Source organism: Balaenoptera ricei, chromosome X, assembly GCF_028023285.1.
Source record: "Balaenoptera ricei isolate mBalRic1 chromosome X, mBalRic1.hap2, whole genome shotgun sequence".
NCBI classification, from domain to species: domain Eukaryota; kingdom Metazoa; phylum Chordata; class Mammalia; order Artiodactyla; family Balaenopteridae; genus Balaenoptera; species Balaenoptera ricei.
In genome coordinates this window covers 13,775,825-13,802,388 of record NC_082660.1, presented here as the reverse complement: position 1 = coordinate 13,802,388, position 26,564 = coordinate 13,775,825, and the positions used below count along the sequence as shown (strand labels likewise).

General features: G+C 43.3%; 2 protein-coding genes across 10 annotated transcripts in view; one reads left to right on the top strand and one right to left on the bottom strand.

Annotated features, from left to right (window-relative positions):
- SYAP1 (synapse associated protein 1) overlaps positions 1-11,591 on the bottom strand; it is a 33,344-nt gene extending 21,753 nt beyond the window's left edge. Inside the window, exons 1-3 of the mRNA XM_059911012.1 lie at positions 11,226-11,591; positions 4,621-4,739; positions 3,748-3,814 (exon numbers count right to left, since the gene is read on the bottom strand). Coding sequence (XP_059766995.1) covers positions 3,748-3,814; positions 4,621-4,739; positions 11,226-11,418 — 379 coding nt within the window. The 5' untranslated portion in view covers positions 11,419-11,591. The remainder of the gene's footprint in view (positions 1-3,747; positions 3,815-4,620; positions 4,740-11,225) is intronic.
- A 6,672-nt stretch (positions 11,592-18,263) lies between these two features.
- Positions 18,264-26,564, top strand: part of CTPS2 (CTP synthase 2) — a 117,862-nt gene continuing 109,561 nt past the window's right edge. The window contains exons 1-2 of one of the 9 annotated variants that reach the window (XM_059910926.1): positions 18,264-18,391; positions 19,356-19,463. Coding sequence is in view for 5 of the 9 variants with exons in the window: in XM_059910917.1 (XP_059766900.1) it covers positions 18,560-18,727; positions 24,591-24,795 (373 nt within the window). In the remaining 4 variants the exon portion in view is untranslated. Of the gene's footprint in view, positions 18,504-18,559; positions 18,728-19,355; positions 19,464-24,590; positions 24,796-26,564 lie in introns of those variants that run through there. The other 8 variants (XM_059910923.1, XM_059910921.1, XM_059910918.1 and 5 more) reach the window with 8 other exon arrangements.

Sequence of the window (26,564 nt, the reverse complement as noted above, 5' to 3'; positions counted from 1 at the left end):
AGGTGACCAAAATCAACATCACTAACGAGGGAGAGATGGCCATTGTGGGCCTCCAGACGCAATATCCTGAGAAGGACACATCATCTATGTAGTATTCTGGCCAAGAATGAATAATCTGAATCTAATCATGAGGAAATATCAGACAAAGCCCAAATGAGAAATGGTCTATTTAAAAAAAGGAGGGGGGAGTATTCTTCAAAAACATTAATGTCATAAAAGATGAAGAAAGGCTGTGAAAATGTTCCAGATTATAGGAGGCTAAGAGACGTGACAAAAAGTGCAGTACTGTACCCAGGACTGGCTGCTGTACTGAGGGGGAAAATGTATAAAGGACATTGCTGGGTCAAGTGACAAAATTAGACTATGAATATTATATCAATGTTAAATTTCCTAAAGCTGGTAACTGTACCATTGGTGTTTATGTACGAGAATATCCCTACTTCTTAGGAAATGCACACTGAATGGAACGGAAAAAAAGACACAGAGTGAGACAGAGAACGTAAATGATGAGGCAAATGGACTATGGCAATCTAGGAGGAGGGTACACAGGTGTTCTCTGTACTACTTTTATTGTAATTTTTCTGTACATGGAAATTATTTCCAAATAAAAAGCCTTTCTAAAAAGTTACTGTACTTGATTCATGACAAAAGGTGATAAGGAGGTTGCAAGATAAGGGCTTAGGAATTGAGAAAAGGGTTGTCAGAAGTGAAAGCAAATGAAGAAAGAAAAGGGCAAATTGGAGGCAGTAAACAAAAGGGCTGGGATCAAATCCTGCATTAAGTCTTCAGAAGCAAAAAGTTGGGGATGCAAAGACGACTAACACCCAGCCTGCATCATCTGCGGCTCACAAGAAAGAGATGATTACAACTCAGCAGGATTATAATGCCAGACGACAAACAGCAGCCACCTGGAGAGGTGAGTCCCATGGAATTCAGTGTGTGTGTGCGTGTGTGTGTGTGCGTGTGTGTGGTGTGTGTGTGTGTGTGTCTGAGCAGCTCTACTGTCTGAGCCGAGGGCATGGCTAAGGCTGTGGAGCTCGGTGGTCAGCACAGAAGACAGCAAATGCAGAGAGTCCTCATATTTTTGCAGAAATAGTGCCTTTTACTATTAGTCTTCAAAAGTCAAATGGAAGACACATCCTATTGAGTACCAACTGATAGAAAAGTTATCTGCATGCATGGATGGATGGATGGATGGATGGATGGACACATGGACAGGCATCTGGTTCATTCTTTGGCTCATCCTAAACAAGCAAATGGTGGCAATTATAATCCAAATTCTGTTAATTATAAGGTAAAATTAACATATTCTCATACTTTTTAAAAAGTGAGGGTAAAGCCCCTTCAAAACTTTTTTCTTACACTGTTTAACATTTTGGTCTCCATTTTCAGTCTATTCACCTTGGGCAGCCTCTGCTCGTGCCACTTACCCTAGAATAATGAGGTCCTCCCAAGGCCCAAGCTACTGGTATGGATGAGACACCCCCCATCTCCCTGTTCCTCTAAGATGGTTCTTTTTAGGGTGACCAATAACCTCCTGCTTGTCCAATCCCATGGATATTTCTTAGTTCTTTTCTCCCTAGGCCACTTTCCTTATCTGGAAAATGGAAATAATAGGAAGTACTTCAGAGAGTTACTGTGACCGTTAAGGGAAGAGATGCACGTGCCCTTCCTCATGGTCACTGTAAATGGAACTCGCCTGACCTTGCTCTTCTTGAAATTCTTCCCTCTCTGTGCTTTCATTGCTTCTCTCTCCTAGCTGTTCTCTCTCTCAAGTAAATGGGCACTAGTTTTAACGGCAGATGTGTTTCATCACTTACTAGCTGAGCAACCTTCAGCAAATTACTTAACCTTGCTGATCCTTCCTTTTATTAAAGGAGATGTTGTATATAAAGTGCCCAGCAGGCTCTCAGAAACTGCCGACTCCTTCCATTCTTCTGCGTCCCCTCAACACTGGAGATCTCTACTCAGCACTGTTCATGCTTGACACGCTCTTCACTGAGGAGCTCACCTACTCTCATGGTTTTTACATGACTTGACTAACGATCTGCATCAGCAGACAGAATTCTCCTCCATGCTTCAAACAGGACTGAACTGCTGCTGAACCCCGTTCCATTAATTTAAAGCAGTGCTGACCAACAGAACTTCTTGCAGTGATGGAAATGCTCTATATCTGCACTGTCCAACATGGGAGCCACTAGCCCTATGTAGTGATCAGGCACTTAAAATGTGGCTAGTGTGACTGAGGAATGGATTTTCCCCATATGCCACCTTTGTTCCCTTCCTTGACTTTGTACATGTTCCTCTCCCCAGATGTCTAATAAGCACCTCAAGCAATTCCATTCCTGGGTATATATCTGAAAAAAACAAAAACACTCATTCAAAAAGATACATGCACCCTTATATTCATTGCAGCACTATTTACAATAGCCAAGACATGGAAGCAACCTAAATGTCCATCAACAGATGAATGGATAAAGAAGATGTGGTATATATATATATACTCATATATGTGTGTACACACACACACACACACACACACACACACACACACAGAGGAATACTACTCAGCCAATAAAAATGAAATTTTGCATTTGCAGCAACATGGATGGACTTGGAGGGCATTATGCTAAGTGAAATAAGTCAGACAGAGAAAGACAAATACTGTATACCACTTATATGTGGAATCTAAAAAATACAACAAACTAGTGAATGTAACAAAAAAGAAGCAGACTTACAGAGAGAGAGAACAAGCTAGTGGTTACCAGTGGAGGGGGGGAGGGGCAATATAGGAGAAGGGGGTAAAAAAAGGGTTATTATGGGATTATACAAAATCAAGTCTGTGAAACTTTTGAAAATTGTAAAGCACTAAAGAACTTAAAGAATCTTTCACTCAATTTAAAAAAAAAAAGTGAACTTGCCTCCAAATTTTTCACCCCCACTCCTTCCACAGTTCCCATCTCAGAGGCACCAACGAGCTCCTATACCAAGTCTCTGAGCCAGGGTCAACTTTACTGCTTCCCACGAATCACTAAGTTATGCTAACCTGTATAGTAGTTTATTTGTCCCAAAGAGCTACTTCCCACTTTTGAGTACTTAGGGGCAACAATGCCTGATGGGAACTCACCACAGGACTAACTAGTTCTTTTTGAATCTGTGGTACTGCTCAAACCAACTTAAGTATTTTACACTACTTTTGCCAAATTCAAAGACATGAGGCCAGTTTTGTGTCTGCACACCACCAAACAGTAAAAGCAGGCATTTTGAGATCTTGCAACTGCAAACATTTAAACAAGCATTTGTCAGTAAAGAAATGTATTGAGTAAGTTCTCAAACTCCCCGTGACTTTTCACGGCCCTCTGTCACTTCCCTGGAAAGCTCTTTCATTTTTTCTTCTGAACAGAATGGGAAGGGAGCCAACATTTGCTAAGTGCCTATTAGGTGTACATCAGACACTGTGCTGGACCTGTGATAAAATGAGAAATAAAAGCTCACTCTCTCTGTCAGAGCCAGTTCCCCAGAAGGGCTACCTCACCCACCGTCATAGCCACCAGGAACTATTTCCTTCCTTCCTTTAAACCCTGAAGGTTTATAGGTTTGTCCCCACTAGTCTTTGTGCTACCTGAAAGATGGGGGCGTAACTTAGACATTTTTGTATTCTCAGAGCCTTAGCGGGGTGTCTAGCACATAACCGGTGTTCAATAAAATTTGGCAGGCGAGTAGGTCATGTATAAACCTATACCATACCTGATTTTTTGGTATGCTGCTCCTCAACAAATTTTTTCTGTTCCTTCTGAAAATCTCCTATAATTGTCTGTTAAAAAATACATACAGTTATATTACTTTTAAAAGCTTATTATTAGATAAGAATTACGTTCCAGACTTGTGAAGTCTATTTGAGATATTTTATTCATTTTCTTCAAATAAAGAGACTAAAAAAGTGATACTTCTTCCCTTCCCCAATAAGAGGGGATCTTCGACAGTTCCGAACTCTAAGTGTTCAGCTGCCTTTAAGACAGATGATCTTTTCAAATGCAAAAATAAAATGAGTTAAAAACTGAATTTTTGTTTTATTCCATAAAACAATAAAAGACAGGTCAAATCTCATTCTAACAAATAGTACACACAACGAAAATATCTAAATAATAAGCTATCTAAAGTTTAACTGATGACCTCCTTAGTTCAAATAGTTACCAACATAAATGAAATTCCCTAGGCCTGTACCCTACCACTGCAAAAAATGAACAAACTCACTCCTTAGAGTCTTAAAAGGGTTGTTCCTATTGGTCTAGGACTTTTAAAACTTACCCAAATGATACAAAGGCATAAATGTATTCTGAAATGGTTATAGTTGAAAATTAAACTCACAATATGAAAAGCTTAGTATTATCCAAAAGTATCAATGTATTTTAGAATATATTAAAACAAAAACAAAGGTTATTTAAATCAGGTAACTTATAGCTACTTATTATACAAAAAAGAGAGAAAAAACCCCAAGAATATGATATTTATCAGAATATGATACCCTACTTGGGTTAATAAAGTTCGTAAGAAGGGACGATTATATTAGCTGCTAATGCATTTCATAAACTTCTATTTCCGAAAGATATTTAAATGTACCTTATCAATGATGTCATCTATCTTTCCTTCTTCTACTGATTTCTTTATTGTTTGTGCTGTTTCAGTAACTGATTCGGTTATCTTTTTTGTAGCAGCAGTTGCAAAGTTAAATAGATAGTCTGTAAAGAATAAAAAAGAGTCTATGCTCCATTCAAGTACAATGGTTATTGTATTTGTGATTTCTCCCTTAATAAGTGCTTGTAAGACTCTTAAACCGTAGGGCATGTTCCTTGTTAATGAGGTACAGTACTCCACTTTCTCAGTGGACAGGCCATCCATACTGGGCCTTTAATTCGTTGCTTTCAAAGACTGTTAGCATAGTCCCCAGTTCACCCCAGTAGCTGTTTCAAACTTACCTTGCCCTTCTCCAGTCTCCAGTTCTAACTTATCTCAGCAAGTAATCTCCCCGCCTACTTTACAATAAGATCAAGGCTACTTTTTACTTTCTTTCCTTCCTAAACCCGAAGCATCCCATCTTTATTTTCTCCTTCCCTCATGATCAAAAAAGAAGGAAAAAAGCCCCTCCTCTCCTAGATTAACTCATCCCATGATAAATCTGGGGGAGTTTTTAATAAATAGAAATCTTGGCAGGCCCTAATATAAATCTCTTCACTAATAATAATGAGCAAATATATAGAACGAAATTCAAACTGGAACATACGAACTTCACAAGACAAAACGAAAACACAAAATTAACTTTTCTAAAGACCTGAAAAGACATTTGTATCAAGACTCTTTTTGCACTATGATATGAAGGTGTATTTGTAGACAAGTATCATTTCAAAGTCCACATTCTACAGAATCTGGGCTGCAGGAAGCGACCTCAGGCAGGTGGTAGTGGGGGATGCCCCGGGCAACTGGCCTTCAAATCTCATCGCACAGAAAATGCTCCGTAAGTTAGGGCAGGCTTGCCTCTGCTACTTGCCCGTGCTGAGGGGGCAGGTGGGCTGACTCACAACACTCAGGCAGGGAGAAGACCCCGCTAAGAACGGCCCAGGGAGCCTGGCACCCCTGATTAAATGGGTGGTGCCACAGAAAATCAGGAGATTCGTACCGTTACCTGGGAGCAGAAGGACTATCTCCTGATCCGAAGGACCATCTCTCCCACTTACCACCTCCTTTAGCATTAAACAGTCTCCTTTCTCCCACTGCGTCTGAGGGCGTTCATCTGTTCCTGGTATCAACACCCACTGTGACTATCTCAGGAAGCTCCTTGTCTCTGGTCTCATTCCTGCCATCCTCCTCCTCCTATTCTACACTTGTATGACCACAAGAAATTCTCGAGTATCTCCAAGGAGGCCCCAAATATGTTATTCCTTGGTTTGAAACACTTTTATCAGCCCTCCCTTTTCCTGGCTAACTCTACGCATCCTGTGAGCCTCCGCTTACACATCACTTCTCAAGAAATGGTCCCCGGCTCCTTGGCCAGCGTAGGTGTCCCTAAGAGGTGTTCCCTCACTACCTGTGGTGCCAGATCAAAAATATCTATGACACTCTATCCATTACTTGGTGAATGCGTCCTCTCAGCTAGACTGAAGACCCATCCTAAGCCCCACTGGGGCAGGGACCAAGGCTGTCTGATTCACCAGTGTATCCCCAGAGAGTGACCAGTAAGTACTCGCTAAATGCATGAATGGGGAGTGACATAAATGCTGAGCTTTAGGGAGATCCCTGATTTCCCTTTGGTTGTGACTAGCCTATTTACCCAGAGTGGTATGATAAAATGGGTAGACAGCCACACTACTTCCTAAAAATATTCTCTGCAGATAGACAAATCCAAACTTCTAAAAGAGCAGGGTTCCCTGTAAGATTTTCTCAGGAATACCTTTTGAATTAGATTCGTCTCTCTTTTTTTTTTTTTTGGCCGCACCACTTGGCTTGTGGGATCTTAGTTCCCCAACCAGGGATCGAACCCAGGCCCCCTACAGTGGAAGTGCTGAGTCCTAACCACTGGACAGCCAGGGAAGTCCTGAGAAAGCACAGTTCTTGCCCTCAAGGGATGTCCATTTCTAAACAAACAAACCAACAAAAAAGGATTCAAAGACAACAAGAGGAGCAAGATTATTCATTAAACTGAGGCACCCCAGAAGGGAGGGGTGTCTCCCAAGAGTAATTAGAAAATCCGAAGTCAGAGGAGTGGGTGGTGGGAGAGCAGGACAAGAGATTTTCAGGTAGGATGCTCAAAAAGACCAGAAGTCTGCTATTGTGCAGAAGAGATCGGCTGACACCAAGTTAAAGACAGTTTTTATTAAGTGGTTAGAAAAATTGAGACACAGGTAAGAGTTAACAGGAAGTAACAGGAGTACAATGTCCACTTCAGAGACTTAGGCACAAGGAGAGAGGGTCTGAACTGAAGCGGCAACCAAAGAAAAGCAAGTCTAAGTAAAACGTGAGTAGACGCAGCAACTTAATGGAAGGAGGGGGCAGATCACTAACACTTTACCTTCATTTTCATCATGCCACAACCATCCCAGGAAGAGTGGGTATAATTAGCCCGGTTTACAGACAGGGAAGCCAAGGCCCACAGAGGATAAATGATTTGTCCATGAAGGTGGGGCAGACCTGGCTGACTGCCTAGCCAATAGCTTATCCCCTTCCTCCTACCTAAAGAAACCCCAATTTTGGTGGGCGCTCAGCAAACCTGGGGGTGGTCTTGGCGACCCTTGACACAAACAACAAAGGTCCGTTCTGTTTAAGCCTGTTTGTTGGACTTACTGTAATTTGCAAATGACATCACAATAAAGACAATAAGTAGTATAGGGAATTCAAACACAGGTTACCTGCCTCTAAATGGCAAGCTGGTGCCCCAATCCCACACTGCCTCACGTCAGATGAGCAAGTGACAAGGGCTTGCAAAACTGAATGGATGGTAAAGGTAAAGAAAAGCGGGAAGGTTCTCAAAAGGTCAGAAAAAGCGTAAATTTATCAGAGTAAAGAGAGGAAGGTAGAGTTTAAGGCTTGCTTCTAGAATAGGAAAATAATAAATAGACAGTGGTTTTTAAGGCAGCTTTAGAAAATTAATATTCTTATGAAAAGGCTGGTTAATTTTTCAAAAATACTATATATTTCACACGATTTTAGAATCTTCGTGTTGGAAGGGACTTTAGCACTTACCTTATTCAAACTCCTATCCAGGTAGCCCCACTTCTAGGGATGGGGAGCACATGACTTCGAAGGGCAGACAATTATTACTGTTATCCATCTCTAGTTAGAAAATCCTTTTCACATCCCTTGTCATTTCTACCTCTCAGACTTAGATCTGTCCTCTTAAGTAACATAAAATGACTTCTTTTCTACCAAAAAACCTTTAAAAATTTTGAGCGATGCCCCTAAAGTTTCTTCTTCTTGAAGCTAAAATCCCCTGTTCTTTTTCGTATTGTTCACAAGCCATGGGATCCAAGCTCTTGACCATCTGCACTGCCCTCCTCATGGTAAACCTGGGTTTCTCATCAGAACCAAACTGGGTATTTTACTTCTATATCAAAGCAGACATATATTTTCCTACATACACAACTAATTTTTGGAGTCCTTAGTTGTAAACTAAGCAAGTGAGGCATCTAGAACTTGAAATGCACTTTCCCTATAGAAAAAGAGGATGGTCTCATTAACACAGTTCTACTGCAAATACTAATAGCATTTTTCAAAGGAGAAGGAAGAGGAGGTGGCCCTTCCTCCATTCCTGGGCACGGACTGGCCTTAGGGACAGTTTTGAAAAAGCCAAAGCTCATCTCTGGCCACCCTCCCACTTATTTAAGCTGTGTGAATGACTCAGATACTACACTCTCAGAGGTATGGATTTGTTTTAGAGAAAGAGTATAGATAAGAGTATAGATAATTGGACTTTAACAAAAACCAACTAACCAATCTGCGCTGAATAAGAAGTTACTCTGGGGTATGAGGCCTTGGGAGGTAGGGAGAAGCTCTTCAGTGAGTTTCCTAATAAACTGCCCTCCTTCTGTGATCACAGCGAGTCCTAAGTTCATCAGGAGGGAGATCCAAGGATAAGAAGGTTTAATTTGGGGTTAGGAAGTGGAATATAGGCCTGGGTGTCCGCCACTCCTAACTGGTGCCTAATTTATAAAGTTGCCTAAATGTAGAAATAGGTCACCGTGAACCAGAAGTATTTACGCTCCAATCTTGAAGGGAGGCACTCAACAAAAGTTTACAGAACAAATGGAGCCCCAGGAAATTCGATGTAGATTTTATTATTATTATTATTTTTTAAAGAAACACTGTGTTTTCCAAATATTTCTTTTTTTAAAATTAATTTATTTTTATTATTTATTTATTTATTTTTGGCTGTGTTGGGTCTTCGTTGCTGCGTGCAGGCTTTCTCTAGTTGCGGCGAGTGGGGGCTACTCTTCATTGCGATGTGCAGGGCTTCTCATTGTGGTGGCTTCTCTTGTTGTGGAGCAGGGGCTCTAGGTGCACCGGCTTCAGAAGTTGCGGCTCGTGGGTTCTAGAGCACAGGCTCAGTAGTTGTGGCGCAGGGGCTTAGTTGCTCCGCGGCATGTGGGATCTTCCCGGACCAGGGCTCGAACCCGTGTCCCCTGCATTGGCAGGCGGATTCTTAACCACTGGACCACCAGGGAAGTCCCTCCATGTAGATTTTTAAAAGGTCAAAGAAATGAATCTACTCAGTGGGAATCAGGCACAGAGATGTTTAACTTCAGTTTTCAAAACAGAGGTGGGTCTTTTTAAAGAATATACCTCTTAGGATCACTATGTAGAAATAAAAAGTATTTAATCATCTCTTTTCTTTTTGAGGGGTTGTGTACAAACTAGGACCTTTACATCTTTTTAAAATCAAATTTCAGAGCCAAGAGAGCTCTAATTTCTTTGGAAACTTTGCATTCACAGTGCGTGTGTGGGTGGGGAAGTACTTCCATCTAACCTTAGCCTACCCAACCTCAAGAGAGTCTGGGGAGGGGGACTTCCCTGGTGGTCCAGTGGCTAAGACTCCGTGCCCTCAGTGGAGGGGGCCCGGGTTCGATCCCTGGTCAGGGAACTAGATCCCGCGCTGTAACTAATCCCGCATGCCGCAACTAAAGATCCTGCATGCTGCAACTAAGACCCGGTGCAGCCCAATAAATAAATAAATATTTTTTAAAAAGAGAGAGAGAAGAGAGAGTCTGGTGAGGAAAGAAAGAGATGGCAGCGTTAAGCTCCAAAGTAGACATCCGTATCGAAAACATTAAAAAAATATTCGGGGGTCTTTATTACGAAATATAAACATGAGATTTCAATAGAGCCCTAAGTTTTAAGAAGCCACTTTTGATACTCCTCTGAAGATAAACGAAAATGATTCTCCATGTTCTATGAAATCAAGGAAACAATCATACCCAGCTTTTCCTAAGGTGGTCCCACTTTTATTTATCCCAGCTACCTAACATAGCCTCTCTGCTCTAGTCAAATTCATCTCCTTACATCTCTCGAATATTCCAAACACGTTTCTCCCCAATTTTCCACACAGGAAATAATTGTTCCCTCTAGTGATTTCACTGCATAGCACTTAGTTTTATTTCTCTTGTACACTGTTTGGAGCCTTGGGGCTTAGATTGTGTACTGCCATGATTTGAGATTATGCCTGTTCTCCCTGCCTCTCCACCCCACAGTAAACTTTTTGAACGTTACAGCCTTTCTTACTCAAGTATGTGTTTCTCCACTCTCAGGCTCCAGCCTGTCCTATGCTCTTGCCTTGTAGTATCTTGAAGTAAATTCTTTAAAATTGCTTGCCAAATTTAATCTCTCACTTGTAGTGTTGTCTGCTTTAGGGCCACCTTCTTAAAGACGTTTTCTCTGACTATTTAAGCCTGCCAAGATCTCTCCAGGAGCAGAATTACTACAGCATGTGTTTATTCTGCATGCCTATTATTTATACCCTCCTCCCGAACTAGACTGTAAGCTGGGAGAGAGCATGGGCTTTGAAATTAGACAGCCCCAGGTTCAAATTTCACTTCTACCATTTACCATCAGCATAACTTTGGGCCGCTAACTCTGCGCTCGTTCTCCCAAACTGGGGTGTTTAAAGAGATGAATCGTTCACAAAACATCTAGTGCTGAAACTTGCAACACAGACAATAACTGGCAACTACTTTCCCGCCTTAAGGAAAAAGGTCCCAATGCACCTAAAAGGACATGAGCCTGCCTGCCATAGGCCTTAATAACTCTTCCTCCATTTACTTGGGACGACACATTCTGACCTAAGGGCAGAAAGGCACTCGAGCTCCTCAACGTCCCCTGTCCTCTGGGTGGGAGGCGGTGGAGGTGAAAGTTGGTGAGTTGAACAAAAAAGATTCCTCGTCAAACCTAAAGACGTGGAGCCCCACTGCTTTACTGCGGCCCTGCTCCCAATGTTGACACACTCTGCAAAGAGTGACATGTCACTAGGAACTTCAGGCACAGGATTTGACTGCTAGATGAGGCTTCGGCCTTGCCCAGATCCTCATCAACCTCTCCGGTCCCCAGAGGACCGACCGACAGACACACCTTCCTCTCCCCACCCCACACCCCCGACCATTGGTGGCCCACGCCCAGGGGCGGCAGGAGGTGGGATGCGGGCGCTCTCCGAAACTCTGTGGTCCCGGAGGCCGGGGGAGACTCACTGCCGAGGCCTTTGGCCTGGTGAAGGAGCTCCTGGTCCCCGGCTTGTTGTAGCTCCCCCTCCGCGGACTCCGTCACCGCCTCGGAGCGCTGCTCGGGTGGAGCGTCTCCCTTGGGCTGTCCGTCTCCCTGGTACTGCCGGCCACCCGCCGCCGGCTGCTCCAAGCCAAACCAACTGCTCAAACCCCGGAACATCCCGCCCGCGGGGCCGCCACCGCGGTCGGGGTCACCGGAGACCCTAGCGGGTGCCGCCTACGCCCGACTCCACAAGGCGCGTCTCCCAGGGCGATATTCGCAAGTGCGACCTCGGAGCAGCCAGTCTATGTATCGCCCGCCTCCCCTGTAACTCAGCCGCCGGCCGCGCTAGCGTCACTTCCGGACAAAGGCCCCGCCCTCCCCGCTGACTGTTTTTTTCGTAACTCGATTAGGCGATTGGAAACCGGATAAAGGGCTTTCCCCACGTGGCCCAGCCCCGCTTCCTTTTCTCCTCCCCCGGCTTTGTGGGTTCCTGATCTAGGCGACTACGCCGCGTCTCTGTCACTCTAAGCAGCTTGGCTGGTGGTTTAGCCTCACCTTTTCTGGTTCAGCAGGGTCGGCCCCGCGGACATGGATGTCTTTAATCTCCTTCTGAGTCCATATCAAAACTAGCCCAGGCCCTCTGTGTCCACCTACCAATTTACAGGGAATACAGGGGACGGAGGAAACTATTAAAGGACACCACGGGATGCAGGGAGCAGAATCTAGGCTGTGAGAGACCACAGGCTGACGACCTTGTTTCTTCAAATAAATTGCAAGGAAGCGGGGAAGGGGAACCTATAGATTAAAAACGACCTAAAAAACAACCCATGGCAACTTGCGGATTTTCTTTAGATCCTCAAACAAACACAGTGGGGAAAATTTTTTGACGTTTATAAGAATTGGAAATTTGGGGACTGGATAGTTCATGAGATTAAGAAATTGTTAAGTTTAAAAAATTTTAGTTGTGCTAGATAAACAAAATTTACCACCTTAATCATTTTAAAGTGTACAGTTAAGTAGTATTAAGTACATTCACATTGTTGTGGAACCAATCTCCACAATTGTTTTCCTGTTGCAAAACTGAAACTCTGTACCCACTAAACAACTCCGTTCTCTGTTCCCCCCAGTCCCTGGCAACCAAGCTACTTTCTGTCTCTATGATTTTTGACTACTCCAGGAACCTCATGTAAGTGGAATCATACCACATTTGTCTTTTTGTGACTGGTTCATTTCATTGAGCAAATGTCCTCAAGGTTCATCCATGTTGTAGCATGTGTTAGAATTTCCTTAAAATTCTGCCTTAAAAAAGGCTACTTCGAACACTCTTTGACATAAATTGTAGCAATATTTTTTTGGATCTGTCTTCTAAGGCACGGGTCCCCAACCCCTGGGGCCGCACAACAGGAGGTGAACGGCAGGTGAAAGAGCGAAGCTTCATCTGCCACTCCCCATTGCTCGCATTACCGCCTGAACCATCCCCCGCCCCCCGTGGAAAAATTGTCTTCCACGAAACCGGTCCCTGGTGCCGAAAAGGTTGCGGACCGCTGTCCTAAGGCAAAGGAAACAAAAGCAAAAATAAACAAATGGGACCTAATTAAACTTAAAAGCTTTTACAGAGCAAAGAAAACCATCCATAAAATGAAAAGACAACCTACTGAATGGGAGAATATATTTGCAAAGGATATGACCGGTAAGGGGTTAATATCCAAAATACAAAAACAGCTCATACAACTTATTATCAAAAAAACCCAAACAACCTGATTAAAAAATGGGCAAAAGACCTGAATAGACATTTTTCCAAAGAAGACATACAGATAGCCAACAGGCACATGAAAAGATGCTCAACATCACTAATCATCAGAGAAATGCAAATCAAAATCATAATGTGATATCACCTCACACCTGTCAGAATGGCTATCATCAAAATGACCACAAATAACAAATGTTGGTGAGGATGTAGAGAAAGGGGAACCCCTGTACACTGTTGGCGGGAATGTAAATTGATGAAGCCACTGTGGAAAACATTATGGAGGTTCCTCAAAAAATTAAAAATAGAACTACCATACGATCTGGCAATTCCTCTCCTGGGTATATATCCAAAGAAAATGAAAACACTAATTCGAAAAGATACATGCACCCCAATGTTCATAGCAGTATTATTTACAATTGCCAAGATATGGAAGCAACCTAAGGGTACATCAACAGACCAATGGATAAAGATGTGCTATATATATACAACGGAATACTACTCAGCATAAAAAAGAATGAAATTTTGCCATTTGAACAACATGGATGGACCTGGAGGGTTTTATGCTTAGTGAAATAAATCAGATGGAGAAAGACAAATACTGTATATCATCACTTATATGTGAAATCTAAAAAATAAAAAACAAACCAGTGAATAGAACAAAAAAAGAGGCTATCTTAAAAAAGGCTGAAGAGTATTCCATTGTACGTATATTCCACTTTTTGTTTACCCATTCATGTGTGATGGACATAGGAATTATTAATTTTTAAATTGTGGTAATTCTATTGTGTGTGTGTGTGTGTTTAAAAGAGTTCTAATCTTTTAGGGTCATACTGAGATATTTACCAATGAAATAATAGGATGCCTGGCATTTGCTTCAAATTAATACAGGATGGGGGAAATGGGTGGGGATACAGATGAAACAAACCTGGCCATGGATTGATAATTGTTGAAGTTCGAGTTTTAGGTTTGCTTTTCTATATATTCAACTTTTCCCACAATAACGTGTAAACAAATGGACAACAACAAAAAGCTGGCCAAGTGAACAACTCCGCCTTCAGAGTAGGGAGTTCATGAACGTATTTCCCAAGCACAGTCTTAAGCATTACGTATTCCTCCCCCCCCCCCCACACCATCTTGAGAAGAGTAGCCTAGTTCCAGTGACCTGTGTGAGTATGTGTGGGACAGATTACAATTCTGATTTCCTTGCTCTCCAGTTTTCCAGCCTGAGGTATATTTACAATTCTGGTCCAGGAATTTTTTTTTATTTGGAGTATAGTTGCTTTACACTGCTGTGTCAGTTTCTGCTGCACAGCAAAGTGATTCAGCCATATGTGTACATATATCCCTTCTTTTTTGGATTTCCTTACCATTTAGGTCACCACAGAGCACTGAGTAGAGTTCCCTGTGCTATACAGTAGGTTCTCATTAGTTATCTATTTTATATATAGTAGTATATATATGTCAATCCCAACTTCCCACTTCACCCCCCCCTTCCCCCTTGGTATCCATACGTTTGTTCTCTACGTCTGTGTCTCTATTTCTTCTTTGCAAATAAGATCATCTATGCCATTTTTCTAGATTCCACATGTATGTGTTAATATACTGTATTTGTTTTTTTCTTTCCAACTTACTTCACTCTGTATGACAGTCTCTAGGTCCATCCACGTCTCTGCAAATGACACAATTTCATTCCTTTTTATGGCTAATATTCCATTGTATAGATGTACCACATCTTCTTTATCCATTCCTCTGTTGATAGACATTTAGGTTGCTTCCATGTCCTGGCTATTGTAAATAGTGCTGCAGTGAACATTGGGGTGCATGTATCTTTTCGAATTATGGTTTTCTCCAGGTAGATGTCCAGTAGTGGGATTGCTGGGTCATATGGTAGTTCTATTTTTAGTTTTTTTTTTTTTTTTTTAATTTTTTTTTTTTTAAGAATTTCACATTTATTTATTTATTATTTATTTATTTATTTTTGGCTGTGTTGGGTCTTCGGTTCTGTGCGAGGGCTTTTTCTAGTTGCGGCAAGCGGGGCCCACTCTTCATCGCCGTGCGCGGGCCTCTCACTATCGCGGCCTCTCTCGTTGCGGAGCACAGGCTCCAGACGCGCAGGCTCAGTAGTTGTGGCTCACGGGCTTAGTTGCTCCGCGGCATGTGGGATCTTCCCAGACCAGGGCTCGAACCCGTGTGCCCTGCATTGGCAGGCGGATTCTCAACCACTGCGCCACCAGGGAAGCCCTATTTTTAGTTTTTTAAGGAACCTCCATACTGTTCTCCATAGTGGCTGTATCAGTTTACATTCCCACCAACAGCGTAAGAGGGTGGTCCAGGACTTTAGCTTAACAGGCTCAACCTACTTTTTTTTTTCCAAACAGCTTTATCGAGATATAATTCACATGCCATCCACACCTGTTGAAACTGTACAATTCAATGGTTTCTGGTGTATTACACCATTATTATTTTTTTTAATTTATTTAATTAATTTATTTTTGGCTGCGTTGGGTCTTCGTTGCTGTGCGCGGGCTTTCTCTAGTTGTGGCGAGCGGGGGCTACTCTTCGTTGCGGTGCGCAGACTTCTCATTGCAGTGGCTTCTCTTGTTGCGGAGCACAGGCTGTAGGCGCGCGGGCTTCAGTAGTTGTGGCACGCGGGCTCTAGAGCGCAGACTCAGTAGTTGTGGCTCACGGGCCTAGTTGCTCTGTGGCATGTGGGATCTTCCCGGACCAGGGCTCAAACCCGTGTCCCCTGCATTGGCAGGCGGATTCTTAACCACTGCACCACCAGGGAAGCCCCATTAATTTTTTAAACTGTGTAAACATATATATAACATAAAACTTGCCATTTTACCATTGTTAAGTGTACAATTCCGTGGCATCAATGACATTCCAACCTATTTTTAGAGTCTGGGTACTGATTAATCTCTGAAAGTCAGGAGATATCTTAGGACCAATGCCTTTCTAGGATTTAGTCAGAACCTGAAAGTGGTCAACACTTTCCAGAAAAAGGATATTTGGTTCAAGGGTGATTGGAATGAGCCTGGAATTTCGGTCAGAAGCCTAGGACAGGGGTGCTAACTCCACTATCTAATGGGTGAGTAAACTTGAGTCATTACTCATCCTTTCCCCTTCGAGTTTCTTCACCTATGAAAGGAATACAGTGCTGACCCTTCTGATAGCAGAGGTGGGGGCCATCCCTTTCAGCCTTACTTTTGCTCTATCTCCACCCAAAATCATGATGAAGTCCATGTTCCCCAGGGTTTACAATCGTCCTGAAGGTTAGAACTGTTCAAAACAAAAGATTATAAAAGAACACGAGGGACTTCCCTGGTGGTCCCGTGGTTAGGACTCTACACTCCCACTGCAGGGGGCATGGGTTCAACCCCTGGTCAGGGAAGGGGAACCAAGATCCCGCATGCCACTCGGCACCTGCCAAAAAAAAAAAAGTAAAAAAGAAAAAAAGAACACAAGCCGTCAACTTAATGACAGACTTCTTTTTCTTTTTCTTCTTTTTTTATCCTCAATGCTACACAGGCCATGAATAAAACACCTGTTGAATGAGGATATGCTCTGATCCCACACAAATCAGTCAATCTGAACCCTGTTATCAAATTTGTTTTTCTGCTCAAATATTTTTCCATTTTGGATTAATGATACAATAGTTATCATAACCCCTTTGTATTCACAAAGTATCCTTCATCTGTTGACCTCGTAGATTAATAGAATAAGGATGAGGCCTTATATCCTGTGGTGAAGAGTCTGACTTTGGGGACAGATATTTTGGTCAGGGCATTTCACATCTCTAAGCCTCAGGTTCTTCATTATAAAAAGGGGATCTTAATAGCTGTCCTGGTTGTAAAAAGGAAACAAAGTACCGAAATTGGAGGGAAGCCTTACATATGTGGCGGGTATTAAGTATCACCGTCCATGTCAACCTGTTTCACAAGCATTCTTTCCACTGGGTCCTCTGGAAGACTTGTTTCACAACAAAGCCCTCTGTGCTTCCAGCCTTTTTACAAGGTGCTTTTGCTTTAAAAAAAAAAAAAAAAAAATCATTTCTTGGCCTCCATGGAGACTTGGGTCTCCCCTACCATTCCTGCTGAGTGGAGCCTCTGCTCATTTTCCCAGAAGTTGACATCACCATCCTCAGCTCCTTACTGCTTCTTCCATGGCACTGCTCTGTCATTCTTGATAAGGAGAAACTCCCTTTTGTTTTGAAACTGATCGAATTTTGCCAGACATCCCTCTACCCTTCTTTGTTGCTGTCATTTACTAGCTTCGGGGTTGCTCCTCCACATTCACTGGAGACTTGGTTCCTTGGCCTCAATTGACTCCTCCAATTTCCGCCATCCTTCCGGGGGCCTTCAGTGTCCCCCACACTGGCCTGGTGGGCGTTAGACCCAATTCCAGTGACGCCCATCTCACTTGACTCCGTTCCAGAGTCAGACCCTAAACTGGATCATCTCCTGGAATTGCTTCCCCTTTGACATCGCCGACACCCACACTGTGGTGACAACTCCTCAGTTCCTTCATTCCCACAGGCCCTCATCTTTTGGTCCATCTCTTTTCTCTCTTCCAGTCTATCCGCTCCCTGCTCCTCTCCCTCCCTTTCCTCTGGGGACTAGAGCCCTGGTGCGTCACTACCATCACATTCTTTAAGTGCCCTTAACTTCCTCACTCTCATCCTTCTACTCTACTCAACCAGCAAACTCTGGTTTTATCAATATTTATATACCGACCTATAGACATCTTGCACAACTGTAGCTGGAGCTCATTACACAATGATGGTTTCTAGACTCCACTGGGTCTTCAATGACGCTCTCCCCACTCGGCCCTCTAGTGACTCACCTGGTCATTCAAAATTTTCACCACTTTCCTAACCCTTCCGTCTGATTCCAAACCCTCCTATTGTCCCTAGTTAGATCCTCTCTCCTTCAGTGGTTTATGTTCTTCCCTTCGCCTTAATAACCTCCTGTGTCCTTTCCTGGCACCAAGGCGCTAACCGTCCTCCAAATACTCTTTAAAAAGTCACTCGGCGAAGTCCTGATTGTCGTCCTCCTGCCCCTCGCATTTTAAATTTTAATTTTTGCTACACGCGTACTGTTCCAGGAACCTTACTGATTCCAATAAAGGTGTAGCCCTCCCCCCAGATTGTGAGCCCCTCAAAGGCCGGCATCCCATCTGATCGTCGTCCTCTGCTCCGCGCTCCTGCAGTTGCTCTCCGTGACCCAGAGAAGCTCTTTCCGGCGCCGAGAGCGGGACGCGAGGACCCGAGCAGGGTCTGGGCGTGCCGAGGGGCCGGGGCGCCGGGACCTGGCGTTCACCCGAGTCTCCGAGGTGCCGGTGCTCAGCAAGCCGCGGAGGGGAGGAGCAGTCCCCGGGCTGAGCCAGGCCTGGGGCCAAGTGAGTCCAGGGCGGAGGGTGACGGGAAGCCACCAACGCCTGAGGAGTCACTTGAGGGGCGCTTGTTTCGGAGCGTTGCACAAACCCGGGTGCCAACCCCGAGCTCACCGGCGTGAGTCAGTGGGGCCCGCGGCGGCAGGAGAGGGGGAGGTGGGCGAGGAGGGCGCCATGCACCCCGAGGCCCGCGCGGGCGGCGGGAGGGACACGGGGGCGACTCGGGACACCGCTGGCGGCGGACCCCTCCCCAGCCCGACAGGTGAGCGCGGGCGGGCCTCGAAGCGGAGCTCGCCGGCTCCACCGGCCACCCTCCGCGCCACCGCCGCCGCCAAAGCACAGGTAACTCCCCGCCTGGGCCTCAGCGCCGGGGCCGCCCGCCAGCCCGCGCCCCCAGCCCGGCGCGCTCATGGGACCGGGAGCCTTTGTCCCCTCGGAGGGCGGCCGCCGCACGCGTCCCCGCACCCTGTGCTCTCTGCCCGCGGGCAGATAGCGGCGGGGCAGGGCCGGGGCCCTGGGAGCCCGCCCTGCGGCGGCCCGCGGCCCGGGCTCTGGAGCGCCGCGTCCGCGAGCGGCGCTTCGGCGCGCACCCCGCCTCGGAACCGGGCGCTGGGGCCCGCCGCGGCCCCCGCCCGGTTGCTCCCGGGCCCCAGGAGCCCCGAGACGGCGTTGGCGGAAGTGCAGCCCCGCGCGGCGTGAGATGGCCTTTCTGTCTCCTCCCCCGCCCGGGGCACTAGTTAAACGGCGACCCTCGCGTTTCCCGGGTCGGAGCTGGTTGGGGCGCTCTGAGCCCGAGTCCGCTGCTGCTACAACATAGCTTTCTTTCTGCAACAGTTTCTCCACATTTGATGTCTAATTTACGTTCAGTAAAATGCCCCCATTTTAAGCGTGCAGATCGGGGATTTTGACAAATTATACACCAGTGTAACCACTACCCCAACGTAGACATAGACCATTTTCATCACTCCAGAAAGTTCCCTCGTGCTCCTCTCCGGTCGATCCACAACCGCCTCACCCCTTGATTTCCATCAGAGCTTAGTTTTGCCTGTTCTAGAACTTCATAAAGTGGGCTCATGCAGTAAGTACTCTTTTGTTTTTGACTACTTTTTAAATGGCCGTCATTGAGAAGGTATCTCTTGGTGCTTCTGTTTTTAGTTGCTCTAGGCCTGCACTGTCCAGTGTGAATTGAGATGTGCTGTGCGTAGGCACACCTAATTTCGGAAGACATTACAAAAAAAAAAAAAAGTGATGTAAATTATCTCACCAAAATATTCTTACATTGATTATGTGTTGAATGATAGTATTTTGGATACATTGGGTTAAATAAGATATTATTAAAATGAACTTAATCTGTTTCTTTTTACTTTTTATATGGCTACTGGAAAATTTAAAATTACACAGTGTAATTTTTTTTAATGTTTTTATTGGACAGTGGACAGCCCTACACATGCCTATTTTACAGACAATTGGGTCTGCTCACTGCATATAAGAGTAAATGTAAATAATGGTCTTCACAAGAGAAAAAAAATCCTGATTCTAGAAGTAGCTTGAAGAACCTGCTTTTCCTGTTGTTTTAAAATTTTGCTTCAAACTTACTTGTTTGCTTAAAATAGAAAGGACTAGGTGTCTCCTTGATATTGTTACATTTTCAAAAAGGACTTTGTAAAATATCTGATGTGCTTAAAAAGGTATCTTGTGCTTTGGAAAATATGGAAAAGTAATAATTGCTTGCAACCCAACCACCTAAATATAAAAATGTAGCATTTTGGTGTAATTTGACCAGTCTTAATTTAAAAAAAAACAGTTGAGATAATAATATATTTAATTTTATATCCTGCTCTGTTGTGTAACATAAGCATACCTTATATGAAAGATTCTTAGGCTTTTTGACAACCACATAATGTGCCTTCTCATAAATACTCTCCAGTTTTCTATGGCATTTTTCCATTTTGCTAACTTTTACAAATGGGAAGTCATTTTAATAGTGTGACAGTGCCAGAACAAGGTAGTTACAGAACAGCTTATTTGCCCCTTTATCCAACAGGAAAGGTGAAGACCAAGAGGACAGGGACCTTGACTTTTTGTTCACCCCCATACCCCCAGGACCTGGGAACACGTCAAGCATATAATTGTCTGGGAGGAAGAAAATTTCCTTCTACCCTTCTAGGTTCTTCTGGCTGGTCTAAGAATTAAGTTGACATGAGACAGATTAACAGGAGAAAATCAAATAAAAGTTTAATAACGTGTATACATGGGAGAGACCGAGGAAAATTTAGTCACTTGCTAAAATGGTTGAAACCCTTGCCTTAAATACCATCTTCAGCTCAAGACAAAAGAAGATGTTGCGGGTGGTGGTTTGGGACTTCAAAAGGGAAGAGGGCAGGGCTTCCCTGGTGGCGCAGTGGTTAAGAATCCGCCTGCCAATGCAGGGCACACGGGTTTGAGCCCTGGTCCGGGAAGATCCCACATGCTGCGGAGCAACTAAGCCCGTGCGCTCCAACTACTGAGCTTGCGCTCTAGAGCCCGCGAGGCACAACTACTGAGCCCACGCTCCTAGAGCCCGAGCTCCACAACAAAAGAAGCCTGCGCACTGCAACAAAGAGTAGCCCCCGCTCGCCGCAACTAGAGAAAAGCCCGCGCACAGCAATGAAGACCCAACTGCAGCGAAAACTAAATAAATGAATAGTTAAAAAAAAAAAAAAGGGAAGAAGGCAATTAACATGGAGATGGAAAGGCAAATATTTTGGTAAACAAATGTTTGCTGGGTCAGGCAGAGACAGTGGGACACAGAGTGGGCTCTGATCTCTAAGAACTTCCCCGACCACATCTAGCTCATATTCTCTGAAGATATCTCTGGTGATAGCTCTATGCCAGGAACAGGCCCTTTATCTAAATTCTTTAGGCAGCAAAGGGGGCAATAAGAAAGGACTTCCTGAGTCTTCTGTTTCTTAAAAATAATCAAACTAAATTAATGCTCATGCCAAAGAGGCACATTTTGCTGTGGCAGATTTTCCTCCTCTGCCTATTCCATAAACGTTTATGAGCTGACTGAATCAGTGAGTAGAGGGCTCTGAAATATAAGAGCTAACCTTGACTTAGCACTTGGGCGCTCTCTTTGTAAATACCCACGCAGCTCTATAAGGCTGGCACTGGTATTAGTTCTGTGTACTGCACAGGTGGAGAAAATTGAGGTTTAGAAAAGTTGAAGTTGCCCAGGGTCATAGCTATTAAGTGACAGTTAGCACTTGAGCTCAGGCTGTCTGACTCCAGAGGAGGGGCACTTATCAAAATAGAAAAAAATCAACAGTGGGATGAGTAAGGGAAGACTGTGATGAAATTCCCACTCTAACGACTACCTCGGCTAGTAGAAGTGGCAAGAGATGAATATTCAGATACATTTTGGATCTATAGGAGGAGCATTCTGGGTTTGGACTGAAAATCTTTTAGGCTAAATCTAGCTCAGGTGAGTGGATGGCCAGGTGGCTAGTAAAGAGGAACGGTGACATTGAACATGATCAACTGTATTGTGTAGAGAAAGGCAGGCCTAGGGACTTAAGGAAGCCATTTGGGATGGGGTTTGTATATTTTGGATGGCTTCAGTTTGCTCGCCTTGACGGTGGTCAGCTAATTCAAATTGAACTCACAGCTCTGAAGTGAAAGGGCTCTACACCTTTTAAGTTAAGCTAGTTGGTTTTGAAAGTAGAGGAAACTACAAAATCAGAATAGGCATTCCTTTGGGGAAGACAGGCAGATAGGATAAGCGGGTAGCTGAAATCATTCCTACCTGATTGCATTTGAGCTTGATTTCCAGGTATTTAAAAACATTTGTGAATTACAATAGAAAGTGGGATTTCTAGTTATTAGCTTTTGTTACTCTCTTTTCTTGTAGTTGCGATTTTATATTAATAGTCTTAGTTGGCCGTTTGTTTGCCTCTCAGGACCACACGAATAATGCCGTTAAGGCTCACTTTCACGTGCTCGGTGAAATGGCAAGGGCAGAAGGCCCCTGCCCAGGCTCAAGGGGAAAACAATAGTTCTCAGAGTAGAGTAACCCAGGTAGCTCTTGGGCTTCCTGTCTGCCTCTAAAACAAAAGGGTTTGAATCAGACAGCAGCAGGAAAGTCAAATAAAATTTCTTTATGACATAATATTTTCTTTTTTTTTTTTTCTGCTTGAATATTTCTGCATGGTGAAATGGATGGGTAAGGAAGAGATTCAGTGTTCCACATGCATAGTTAAGGAGGATATATTTATTGTTATTAATAGTGACATTAGTAGCTAACTTTTACTAAGTTCTTACTGTATGTTAATATAGGGGTCAATTTTGACCCCCTCTAAGCCAGGTATCAGCAAACATTTTCTATAAAAGATAGTAAATATTTCAGGCTTTGTGGGCCAGAGGTCTCTGTTTTCCCAGCTACTCAGCTCTGCCATTGTAGCCAGAAAGCCACCAGAGACAATATGTAAATAATGGGCATGGCTGTGCGCTAATAAAACTTGATTTATGGACACTGAAGTTTGAGTTTCATACAATTTTAATGTGTCATGAAATATTCTTTTGATCTTTTCTCAGTCATTTAAAATGTAAAACATTCTTAGCTTGGCGACCATACAAAAACAGACAGTGGGCCAGATGTGACCTGTGGGCCCTGGTTTCCTGACCTCTGATATATACCTTAGCTCATTTAATCCTCACAACCATCTGCAAGATTTTTAATTTAATTTTATTTTTAAAATATTTATTTATTTGGCTGCATCGGGTCTTAGTTGCGGCACGTGTGATCCCCGACCAGGGATTGAACCTGGGCCCCCTGCATTGAGAGCACAGTCTTAACCACTGAAGACCAGGGAAGTCCCAAGATTTTTTAAAATGTTGGCATATTTGAATATTGATTTAAAAAATAGACTATTTTTATTTTATTTTATTTTTTTAAATTAAAAAAAAATTTGTTTATTTTTGGCTGCGTTGGGTCTTTGTTGCTGTGCTTGGGCTTTCTCTAGTTGCGGCGAGCGGGGGCTGCTCTTCGTTGCGGTGCGCGGGCTTCTCATTGCGGTGGATTCTCTTGTTGCAGAGCACAGACTCTAGGCGCGTGGGCTTCAGGAGTTGTGGCATGCAGGCTCAGTAGTTGTGGCTTGTGGGCTCTAGAGCACAGGCTCAGTAGTTGTGGTGCATGGGCTTAGTTGCTCCGCGGCATGTGGGATCTTCCCGGACCAGGGATTGAACTCGTGTCCTGTGCATTGGCAGGCGGATTCTTAACCACTGTACCACGAGGGAAGTCCCCCCAAATAGGCTATTTTTAGAGCAATTTTAGGTTCACAGCAAAACTGAGCAGAAAGTACTGAGTTTCCACACACCCACTGCCCCATGCCCACAGCGTTCCTCATTATCAACATCCTGAACCAGAGAGGTACATTTGTTACAGTCAGTGAAGCTACACATCATTATCATTCCAAGTCCATAGGTTACATTAGAGTTCACTCTTGGTGTTATACATTCTGTGAGTTTGGACAAATGTATAATGACCTGTATCCACCATTATAGAATCATACAGAATAGTTTCACTGCCCTAAAATTCCTCTGTGCTCCACCTATTCATCTTTCCCTCCCCCACTAACCTTTGAAAACCACTGATCATTTTACTGTCGTCATAGTTTTGTCTTTTCCAGAATGTCATATAGTTGGAATCATGCAGTATGTGCCTTTTCAGATGGGCTTCTTTCACTTAGTAGCATGCACTTAAGTTTCCTCCATGTCTTTTCATGGATTGGTAGCTCATTTCTTTTTAGTGCTGAATAATATTCCAAGGGATTGGTACTTTTTATTCCATTTCACAGATGAAGAAACAGGTACAGAAAGGATTAGTAACTCGCCCAGGTATAGCTTGTACAGATCTGACTCCACAGCCTGATCTCTTAAAAATTTTACCATGCTTCTGAATCCCAGAGAATTTTGGCTTCTTATGATGAAGTTTGTCACACGACAGAGTTGGAGTAAATGTAAAATCAGGGTAATGGAGCCAGACATTTTGCTGTATCCAGAGCTTCCTGCATGTCGACAAGAAAGAAAAACCTAGACGATAAGACTTTGTTTCAAATACTTGGAAAAAGTGCTGTGTGCTTTTGAAATTCTGGTCCAACACACTCTCCACTTTACTGGTTTAAGAACATGTTTCTCTTCCCTGACCCTTAATTTCATTACCTTTCAGATTCTATCTGGGTGCTGGCACTCAGCCACTCCTCTGCCAATGAAGTACATCTTGGTCACTGGTGGGGTCATCTCGGGCATCGGTAAAGGGATCATAGCAAGCAGCATTGGGACGATTCTAAAATCATGTGGACTCCGAGTTACTGCCATCAAAATCGACCCCTATATAAACATCGATGCGGGCACTTTTTCACCTTATGAGCACGGTATGAGGGAGGACCACTTCCCCCCTATAAAGCACTGGGTTAAATTGAGGTTCTTTCTTGTATTTTGGGTAATTTCTTTAGGATAGAGTTCCAGAAGTAGAGCTGCTGGGTCATACATTTTGGATCTGTGAATGTTCTCATGGTTATTGATACATTTTTCCGATTGCTGATGACATTCTAAATTAGTCCACCCTTTTGGAAAACAGTGTGTGAGGATACCATTCTCACTATACCTTTTGTAGTATGGATTATGTTTTGTTTTATTTTATCATAAAGGTAATATATTTCTCAACATTTCATTGTTAAGAGAAAAACTCAGACAATATAGAATATATTGACAATATAGAATGACCTGAAGAAAATAAAAATCGTCCGTTTCCCACCACTTGGAACAATTATTGTTAATGTTGAAATTTTGGTGTAAATACTAATTCTTTTTATTTATTTATTTATTATTATTATTTTTTTGGCCATGCCACATGGCTTGTGGGATCTTAGTTCCCTGACCAGAGATCAAACCTGTGCCCCCTGCAGTGGAAGCGCAGAGTCCTAATCACTGGACCGCCAGGGAATTCCCTATACTAATTATCTTAAAAAAGGCACTAGCCCTTATATACTTTCTTCTTAAACTTTTTACATACAAGCAAGAAAGTATATAAATCATAAGTACCAGTAGATGAAATGAACATAATGTGTAATCAGCCTCCAGCTCAAGAAACAGAAACTCCCTTTATGCCCCTTCCAGTCTCTCCCCATCTGAAATGACCAAGGTAACCACTATCCTGTCTTCTAACATCATAGATCAGTTTTGCTTATTTTTGAACTTTAAATGAACTGAATCTTAGTCATACTATTTTTTAAATTGAAGTATAGTTGATTTACAATGTTTCAGGTGTACAGCAAAGTGATTCAGTTATACATATATATATTCTTTTTCAGATTCCTTTCCATTATAGGTTATTACAAGATATTGAATATAGTTCCCTATTCTATACAGTAGGTCCTTGTTGTCTATTTTATATATAGTAGTAGGTATCTGTTAATCCTAAACTCCCAATTTATCTCTCCCCTAGTCATACTATTTTTCAATCTAATTTTAAAACTTAATCTACTGTAGACATTTTAATAGATTCTATACTTCTAAAGGCTGCACAGAATCTATACAATAATAGGAAATCATTTCCAATTTATTGATATTATAAACAACACTGTGAAGGGAAACTTTAAAATTTATTTTTTTAACATAAATGCCTAGGTACAGAATTTCTGATTTGGTGGGTAGGTATGTTTTTCAGGTTTTTCAGTTTTCTTTATACCTTTGCTGAATACTATTCTTTTTAAACTTTACTAACCTGACAGTATACCAAACAACCAAAAAAAGGGATAACCAGGGATCGAACCTGTGCCCCCTGCAGTGGAAGCGTGGAGCCCTAACCACTGGACCGGCAGAGAATTCCCGGGTATCTCATTATGTTAATTTAGATTTCTTTGATTTTCATTTTGTCGGTGGAATGGCTTATTCAAGTCTATGGTAGATTGTATATTTGTTTGAAACTGTCACCCAACTTACTGGGTGGAGTAAATTTCCCTGCCCCATTGACTTTGGCCTTTGGCCATGTAGGATGGTTAACTCTTCCTGGTTTGTTTGGAACTTTCCTGGTTTTGAAACTGAAAGTCCTGAATCCTGGGAACCCTTTTACTCCTGGGCAAACCAGAGAGGTCAGTCACCTTATTTGGCCGTGTGATTTGTTTTGCTCTGTGGGATATTA